Raw genomic sequence first — 10,088 nt, forward strand, 5'->3', positions numbered from 1 at the left:
CTCTATCTTGCATCCACATTCAAAACATGGACTCGCTACCAACATCAAGACCCAGTTTTCATTTAAGCCTTCTTGACTCTATAAGGGTGTAGATATGTCATTGTTGAGCTTCCAAATTCCAATGTTTTAATAACCTATCATATTCTTCATCTACCCTCTCCATTTTTTGCACAATAGCACCCTTTCATAGTGTAGGACTTGTAATTCTAGAAGGAGGAATCCATTTATCTTTATCTTTTTTTGGAATAAGTTTGACCATGAACCTACAACTTGACATTGAAATTGGTCACAACCACCATAAGAAAAGGCATATTCTTTATTTGCAAGCAAAGCTATAACTCAGCATTGAAATTTATCACAACAACCATAAGAAAAGGCACCACTCTTTATTTACTAAAAATAGAGTCTCAGCTACTATTGTGTGGTATAGAGCCTTCAGATCTCTCCACTCTCGATAATCCTTAGGTTGATGCTAGGGTTCTTGTCCACCACATTATTACACACTCTAGATAACAGGGCTTGTCAAAAGACAACTACTACTACACGGCCCTATAGCTTTTTTGGAAGCGTGTCCCACCTACATCACATCTCTTCTTAACATTTCTACTATCATCTCTTCTTAGCATTCAAGTACCTCACTTTAGATTTCTCCCTTAGTACTCCTTTTCCCTTATCACATCTCTTGAAGCATCACAACAAAGGACTCAAAGACTAACAAGTTTGATGGGAATGGATTTCCCACTTGGTAGGGTAAGAGAAAAGGGTGTAACATATCTCTTGAAAAAAGAGTTGTGGAGTATCATCTCATCAACACAAGCTCAAATATGCCAAGCACTAGGAACCCATTCTTCTAGGGTCAAAAAAATGTTAGTAGCTCAAGGGGACAAGTAGTGCAACAATTAACTCCAAAGATAAGTACTAGAAATTCTTATAACCAGCCTTATATAGATAAACTTGTGCATCATATATATGGAGCAAAGAATGCATTTGAAGCATGGAAAAACTTGGAGAAATCATTTGGAACAAAAGATAACACTTTATTACTTTAAAGCTTAAAGATTGAACTCTATGGACTTTAATGGACCCAAAGCACATGTGAAATAGAATCCTTAATTCTCTTAAACTAGCAATCTTGTCCTTAATAGGGGGTATCTCTAAGACTATCTTTTAAAAAAGAAACAAAGTCAATTGTTGAACAAACATTGATTGTAGATTGCCAAGTGTGCATAGAAATATTGAGATATGTCATGTTCCAATACTTCTCAATCCCAATGAAGAAATACTTAGGAGAGGGTTGGAATCCAAACCTTTTTCTTCATTTTATTGGTCAATTTTTCTTTAAAATGACCTAAATACCTCAATAGGCCATCACAACCAATCATAAAGGAGGGAAACAATTTTCGCTATTTTTTTAGAGGGCTTAATTCATCCATTCCCCTCTCCTTCTTATTTAGCCATAATTTGTTCCCTATCCCATCCACTCACACAATCTTCTAATCATCCTCATCCCAATATCCATCCATCTAGCAACTCCTTTCTTTGCCAAGTTTTTAGAAAGACTTGGTTTGTGTGAGATGGGTGAGAAGGAATTTGCTAGGTTGCAAGGAATACTAAATACTTTGTAGCAAAGCCATGTCACCTCTATGACTTGTTTTAAATCTCCATTTCTATGTTTTAAGAATCTCCCTCCATTGTTCCACCAATGACTATAAAGTACTAGAGCCTGATACTTCAATTTTGCAACTTGTAACTGTGAGTTTGTCCTCTCAAGTGAGTCTAATCTAGTAGCCACCTAGAAGTCCAAGATTCTTGGTGGAAGCCTAGTAATAATTGCCCAAGTGAGCAAACCTTCATGCAAATTAGTAAATTGAAAACCAAATTGCATGCCTTGGTACTCAACTTCTCCAATCCCAATCCTCCACCTCTTCTTGCCATGGTGATGACCTCCCATGAGAACCAATGCCATTTCACGGTGGAACCATGTCTCCATAGGAAATCCATAAATACATTCTCAACCTTGTCCTATTGTGCTCTAATAAAGGGGAGGCTACAACAACAAGCATTAGAGTAGGAGACAATACCTTGTCTACCTTCGAAGCTAAGATCTAGAGGTGAGGTATGTAACCTTGAAATATTCTCCTCTATCTTCTTATTCAACATCCATCAAAGTTTTTGGGAAGGGGATATCCCTATCTGTAAAGGGCATCTTAGACAATGAAATATCTCCCCAACTCAAATCACTTTGAAGCCCATCTATGGAACCCACCTTGACTTTGCCTTACTAATGAGTGAGCCAGAAACACTAGAAAATTGATTACTAGCTAGAAATACTAGAAAATTGCTTATAAATCTCAAAGATCTTGTCAATGTTATCTTTATTTGCCTGAATCATATTAGAGTTATCATCCATAAAGAGTTTAGACATCTAAGAAACATTAAGAAGTGGATGATTATGGATAGTGTCCCTTTGTATCTTGAAATCAATCGCCTTCAATAGCAGATTGGTAGATGTTGCAAAGAGAATGGGAGCCAGAGGTGAGGCCAAAGGGCACCCTTATCTCATTAATCTTTGAAGTAAGAAAGGGTGAGAAGGATATCCATTCATCACAACCTTGATTGAGGTATTAATAAAAAGTGAATTGACCATCATACAAAATTGGATACCAAAATCCGACCTACGCATGATAGAAATCAAAAATCCAATTTAATCCTATCATCGACCTTGTCTAGGTCCATGTTTATGAGAGAAAATTTGATTCATAGTGTACTCAATTGTGACCATCAAACTTAAGATGGTGTCATGGATCTTTCAACCATGAAGCAATCCACATTGAGCAATATGAAAAATCTTAGCAAGCAATCCATCTCTCTTCTTATGTATTTGGGTGAGCCTTCCTTGCATCTTTTGTGTGCGTATTTGGCAATTTGGTTCAACCAAGTTCTCCCACCATGTGCATTTTTTCAAGTTTAAAGTAAGTTGGATGGGAGAATGATCAAAATCCAAGTATTCCTATAGGATTCTAGGCTTGGGCATAGGCACTAATCACCAACCCCCCTGATTAATATAAACTCTATCAAGTCTAGGAGCATGCTAGGATTCATATTTATGCTTATTATGACAAGTGAAGGCCTTAGCAATCTTTGATGAAATCATATGAATAACACCAATTAAATCTTGAAAGTGATATAGATTATCCAAACTCTCTCTTTCACTAGTAATCATAGTGATGTACACCTGATGTTCAATTTGCATGTGGTTATATTCCAATAATCCATTAGGATGGTACAATCCCACAAGATTTCCAAATTAATTTTCTTCCATAATCTTGCCCTACTCAATTGATGAGAGGGGGCCATACATAGACCAAACATTCAACTCTAAACCACTAATTATGATTACGATGGCTATTGCCAATGAACCATCCCCATTTGTCCAATTGAGTTTCGGTGTGAGTTCCTCCTTTATCAAGAGAAGAGCGCCATCTTTGCCTCTATCGACAAGTGCCAAGAATCCTAAATAAATAGGAAACACCATACTTTGAAATGTCATATGTTGTGCTAGCTTTACCTCCTAAATAACATGGATGTTTGGTGTACTATGAAGCAACAATCTTTTGCATGTAGCATTCCTATTATTAAAGTAGAGCCCTCTAACATTCCAAGAGATTAGAGAGCACTTCTTTGTGAGACTATCCATAAACATAATCAAAAGCAAACTCAATAAACTCATCATTCTTATCAATTAATGGAGCGAAAATATTATGATATGTCATAGATAATATGGCAAGTTTTTGAGAGATACATTACTTTTGTGCTTGTAAATCTTGCCTTTACACCCTTTTGCCAAAGGTGGGATGATCTCCTTGTTGCCTCTCATTTGGGCCTTGCTATGGTCCTTTTGTAGCTTCTTTGATTGGATGACGCTTGATCTTACTAGAATCAATTAGCTATGGATCCCTTCCTTTTGTGATGTTAGTTTTGGTTTGTTTGTTAGCTAGCCCCTCAGTAGGACATTCTTCATATCCTCCTCTTTGCCTTGTGGCCTAGAGGTTTGAATAGGGTTTGGGACCTTGTTTTGACTTGCCTTAGCCTAACAATCCCTCACAAAATGAGTTGTCTAATGATAGACATAGAAAGAGTTAAAGTTAGCATCCACCACCATCTTGATTTCATGTAAGTTGAAGACCTCAAGTTACTCTGGGATTTCATTCCACCTGTCCTAAAGAAAGCATGCTTTCTTCTCAACTCACAATAGTCCTTTTGCAAGTATTGGAAGGTATAAATCTTTGCCCTCTGTGAATCAACCAAGGCACCCACTTCTCTCATAACCAATCAACATGCTTCAGGAAATGGGATGCAAATAGGGCAATCATGCACAAGAGTGTCTTTTGGGGAAAATTGCGAAGACCATGGAATAACATAAATGAAATCACATTGAGTCCAATTACATAAGCCAGGATCTAGTCTCTCTTGTTGAGGGTCAACTAATGCAAACTAGAAGCCTTTGAACAAAAAATTATATTGAACAAGAATCCTGTGCACATGATATCTTTGTAGGCACCATCTCACAACTTCCTCCTCCATAAAAATCCTCCCCATGAAAAAGAAAAGTGTGCCACACGATGATAAATCTACATAGCTCTTTCTGATTCTTTGCAAAGAGAAAGCCACAAGAGCTTTGAATACCATTGGCTTGCTCTTTGTGGCTAGAGACTTCTTGCTCTCACTAAGCTATTTGATGTCTTTCCGTAAGGATATTCTAATTTCTTCCACATCGAAGTTGGCATGCTTTGCAATTGATAGGAAGTCCGTTTCCATAAATTCAACATTCTTGGCACTCAACTTGCAACTCTTACCATCTCTCTCCTGAGCGAGCTCATATTGGGGTCTCTTGCCACCCCCCATAGCTTGAATAAGAGGAGGCTCAATGGCAAGATATGTGTCTAAGGTGGCCATCCCTATTATTAAAGGAAATATATGCATTTAATATTATCAATGACTCTTGACATTGCTACATATCTTAATCCACTCCTCCTAATGCTTTTTAGAGACATTTGAGATTAGGGGATCTTCCAAGTTGTTGAAAAGGTGTGGAAAAGCCATGCCATCTCATATAGGTTTGATCTTTGGCAAGATTACATTTACTTTGTGTGAGTACTCTATCATGCGGTGCATGCTCTCTATCTTTATTTCCAGTGTAGCAGTTGCACTTATTAGCCCATCTGTAGGCACTACAATTGTGTTAGACGTAAGACTTGCTAGACATTTTAGAAGTCTAGCAGGCAAAGTAAACATCATGCAACATGTTTTTCTTTGACTCCTTACTTTCTAGAAATAAGGCAATATTACACACACACACACACACACACACACACACACGCGTGTGCGCACTTATGCACACACGCACACAAAGTGGCCTAGTGTTCTGGGGGTGTGAAGCGTGGAAGGAACACTAGTATTTGTATATACACGCACACACAAGGAACTTTGCACCTAGATTCTCTTGGTGCTTCAGCAAGTCTCAAACACACATATGGTGCCTAGGTCATAATTTTGTGGGGAAAAAGTGGGTATTTTGTGACTTAGTTGGCCCGGATTCTACATTTGCAAGGGTCCCAAGTTCCAACATCTCAGGTTGAGGAGGGGCCTCTTGTTTTTTTCAGTGACTCTTGGCCCTTAGCTCTTTAGTGTAACTGCAGCACTTGTGAGGCTCAAAAAAGATAAAGCAAAAGTAAGCTTCTGCGTGTCTGTATAATGCGAGGACTGAACGCTGATGTTGTTCCGAGCGATGGCGATTCGCTTTGCGTTTGGCGGAGCACCAGCACTGGCCCCCCCAGCCCCGGTAATAGATTGAGTTTTACTGCCATCTTCATCATCACGATTCACCATCGTGACTCGTGAGGGTGAAGGTGCTGGCAGCTGCTGCTGCTGCTGCTGCTACTCTCTCCTCTCTATAGTCGACTCCTGCCCACCCGCACAACAACAACAAAGCCAACAAAGAGGTGTGAATAGCTATCTACTCGCCAATGTTGGATCCTTCATGAGAGCTGGTCGGGCCCCTCCACATTAGAGGCGTGTCTGAGGCTTCACAGGAGAGAGAGAGAGAGAGAGAGAGAGAGAGAGAGAGAGAGAGAGAGAGAGAGAGAGAGCGCATTAATTAGCATACTACGCTCTCACAGTATGGATAGGAGGACGAGACAGGACTAGAGAAGAATAGAGGAAAATGGAGTTGATGAGGAAGGTGGCGAAGAAGAGCTCTATAAGGAAAAAGGAGGGAGCTTGTTTACTGCCATAGTTTCTTTCTTGCGCATACGGAAAAGACAGAGACGGCATTGCGGGCTCAAGGTTGCATTCGTTGCAGGAACATGGTCAGATAGAAGAAGAAGAAGAAGAAGAAGAAGAAGAAGAAGAAGAAGAAGAATGAGCAGAGGGCAGGTATGCTGAGGAAGGAGCGCTGTGATAGAATGGCGGCCTGGACCGCCTGTGGCTTCCTGCTGGCGGCCATAATGTGGGCGGCGGCCCGGGCGGCGGACGTCAACACCGACGCGCAGGCGCTGACGGCCTTCCTGGCCGGGCTGGCGGCGGCCACGCGCGTCAACTGGGCCGCTAACGCGAGCGTCTGCAAGTGGCAGGGCGTGGTTTGCTCGGCAGCGCCGCAGCCAATCAGGGTCGTCTCGCTGCGCCTGCCGGCGGTGGGGCTGTACGGGGAGATTCCGGCGGGGGCGCTGGGGAACCTCAGCGCGCTGCGGGTGCTGAGCCTGCGGAACAACCGGCTGACCGGGAGGCTACCGGCGGATGTCGGGAATCTGACAGAGCTGAGGAGCATATATATGCAGAACAACAGGCTGACGGGGGGCCTGGAGGCGGTGCTGGGCGGGGGGCTGAGGCAGCTGGTGCGGGCCAATCTGGCCTTCAATGGGTTCCGGGAAAGGGTGCCGGAGACGGTGGGACAGCTGCGACGGCTCGGGACGCTGTACCTGCAGAATAATTCGCTGACGGGGGCACTGCCGCCGGCGCTGGGGTCCCTGCCGGACCTGGCGCAGTTCAGCGTGGCGCACAACGCGCTCAACGGTTCGGTGCCGTCGTCCCTTCAGATGAGGTTCGGGCGGTCGGCATTCTCTGGGAACGCGTTCTGCGGGGCCCCTCTCTTCCCGGCCTGCCCGCCCAGCATCCCGCCGTCGCCATCGCTCCTCCCGCCCTCTCCTGCGGTGGTGCCGCACGTACACTCTCGGCCGCTGCTTTCCACCGGCTACATAATCGCCATCGCTGTCGGCGGTGCCGCGCTACTCTTCCTCGCCGTCGCCGCCTGCTGCATTGCCGTGGCCCTTAAGCGCCGGCGTGGCGATGGCCCCGGCAGCGGCAAGGCGGCTGCCGCCGCAGCTGGCGGCAAGGACGGCGCTGCCGCAGCCGAGGGTGCGGACAAATTAGGGGACGATGCCAAGGACGAATTCAGCTCCGCCCAGGAGGCGGAGCGCAACAAGCTGGTGTTCTTCCAGGGCAGCAATTACACCTTCGATCTGGAGGACCTACTCCGCGCCTCCGCCGAAGTGCTGGGTAAGGGCAGCGTCGGCACCGCCTACAAGGCCGTCCTGGAGGACGGCTCCACTGTCGTCGTGAAGCGCCTCAAGGACGTCTCCGTCGGCAGAAAAGAATTCGAGCAGATCATTGAGCAGCTGGGCCGCCTCCAGTTCAGGCACCTGGTGCCCCTCCGAGCTTTCTACTACTCCAAGGACGAGAAGCTGCTGTTGCACGACTACATGCCTCTGGGTAGCTTGTCAGCTCTTCTGCACGGTAACTACCCACTAACTATCTCCTGCTTTCCCTAATTACATGCCGAACTTTTTATCACATCAATCCTCCGATCTCCATGTAGTGACCCACTGAACTGTTGACAACATGGATACTTTTAATGATTCCATCTATCGATTGAAACAGTCGCGAAAATGGATGTTTGAAAGTATTTTTCCAAGGATCGTAATAATTGCAGCATGCTTTTATCAATCAGATTTAGGAAAGTGGAAGTAGTTCTGCGGCAATTATTCCCTTCTCACATTGATGCCATTTCGTTGCGCTTTATAGAAGGACGAAGTTGCTTAGTACTTTGAACTGTTCTAGGTTAAATGCTTATTGATGGTAGTGCTCCACCATATCATTTACACACATCATTGCTTTTGCCTTCTGATTATTTTCTGATTCATGTGTTGGATTCAATCTCACGCACTACATATATGCTGTCATTTGTCCCTTAAAACAGGTAGCAAAGGGTCCGGCAGGACTCCACTGGACTGGGACACTAGGGTGAGGATTGCCACGGGAGCTGCGAAGGGTATAGCATTCTTGCATGAACAGGGAGGTGGAAGCAAATTTGTCCATGGGAACATTAAATCCTCTAATGTCCTTCTGTCAAGGGACTATACCGCAAGTGTCTCTGATTTCGGCCTAGCCCCCTTGTTTGGATCAAGCCCGGCTGCATCACGCATAACAGGATACAGAGCGCCTGAAGTGGTAGAAACAAGGAAGGTGACACAGAAGTCAGATGTGTACAGCTTTGGTGTGCTTCTTCTTGAGCTTCTTACAGGCAAGGCACCAACTCAAACATCGAGCGAAGAGGGCATTGATCTGCCAAGATGGGTCCAATCTGTGGTCAGAGAAGAATGGACTGCAGAGGTCTTCGATGTGGAGCTTATGAGGTATCAGAATATTGAAGAGGAGATGGTGCAGATGCTGCAAGTTGCCATGGCTTGTGTTGCCACCTTGCCCGATCAGAGGCCCACAATGGTCCAAGTTGTGAAGATGATAGAAGATGTGAGAGCATTTGAAACTGATGATGGCAATAGACAGTCTTCCTCTGACAAATCTAAGGAGTCTAATGGACATACACCACACAGGACACCCCCAGAATCCCTCACCCCAGCTAGGATCACACCATGAGACTAGACACAAAGGCACTGCTAAGATGATGAATTAATCAACAGCAGAGGGTATTGAGAACATTTCTTTTTTTCGCAGCTTTCATGGATTGTGTCTCTAAACAGCATGGTTTGAATGCTGTTCCGGTAACTTCCTTTTGGGTCATGCTACCCTCATAGCCTAACGTGAATTGGATGGATTTCACAGTCTGCATTTGAGGGAGCCAGTGCCCTGTTCAAGCCTTCATTAAAGCCTGGTACTTCCAACCCGCTTTCCTCCTCCAGAAAGATGTTTGTGTTTTGATTTATTACATAAAAGAGGCACCGATGGCTTATTTGGTTAATAAGCTCCAAGCCTCTCTGCAATTGCGTAGTTGCTAGAACCAGAAGGAGAACTCTTCAAACAAGAAGGCGTAAATCCATATCCATTCTTGGCTGTCTGCAGCTTCTTGTATCTAAATTGCATCTGAATTATCCATTGTAATCGCCCTTGGTTGAATTTTTGGAAGCAAAAGTCCTATTAAATTGCATGGTTTGTTGGGAATCCTGATGTCGGTCGGAAATGTAATGGGAAAGGGATTATGGTTTGCGTTAAATTGCATGGTTTGTTGGGAATCCTGATGTCGGTAGGAAATGTAATGGGAAAGGGATTATGGTTTGCGAGGGTACTCTGGTGATGAGAGGCCGGGGTCCGGCCGGCTGCAGTGCGCGTCAGGTCGACTTACTCATCATCAGTCTGGATTCCGCAAAGATTTTGAATTCGAATCCGTTATAAATTATTTTGTTGAGAAAGAACGACCTGTGGCACGCAACTCAGAAAATCCATTATCGCAATTTGCAAACTTGCATACTGGCAGGCAGGCAGGTTGTGTGTGGGCACTGGCCGCAGTAGGCAGTAGTACTGGGACCAGAATTTCAAAAATTTTGTTTCTGTGATAAAACAAAAAAAAGCACGAAAGTGTGGTAATAAAAACGCTGTTAAAAAAAGCAAAAACAACCCCATTGGTGACGCCAAAATCGATTAGCGAAGGACGGGCGATGCCGACCGAAATTAAAGAGGGGGGGACCGGTCAAATTTGGAGGCAGAAGAAATAAAAGGAAAAGGGTTTGTCGGGAGAGGCTTTTTCTGGCGGTTATTTTCATTTTTATTTATTTTGTTTTTTTTCCCGTGTGTGCGGG

General features: G+C 44.1%; 1 protein-coding gene across 1 annotated transcript; it reads left to right on the forward strand.

The window, feature by feature from the left end:
- The first annotated feature begins 5,633 nt into the window (after window positions 1-5,633).
- LOC148009951 (putative inactive receptor kinase At2g26730) lies at window positions 5,634-9,437 on the forward strand. The gene is made up of 2 exons (XM_087672366.1): window positions 5,634-7,791; window positions 8,255-9,437. The coding sequence occupies exons 1-2, from the start codon at window positions 6,438-6,440 to the stop codon at window positions 8,929-8,931; spliced, it is 2,031 nt and encodes a 676-aa protein (XP_087528492.1). The 5' UTR covers window positions 5,634-6,437; the 3' UTR covers window positions 8,932-9,437.
- Window positions 9,438-10,088: the final 651 nt, after the last annotated feature.

Source organism: Lygodium microphyllum, chromosome 30 (genome assembly GCF_053477565.2).
Source record: "Lygodium microphyllum isolate KBCC chromosome 30, Lygodium_microphyllum_v1.1.10, whole genome shotgun sequence".
Lineage (NCBI taxonomy): Eukaryota > Viridiplantae > Streptophyta > Polypodiopsida > Schizaeales > Lygodiaceae > Lygodium > Lygodium microphyllum.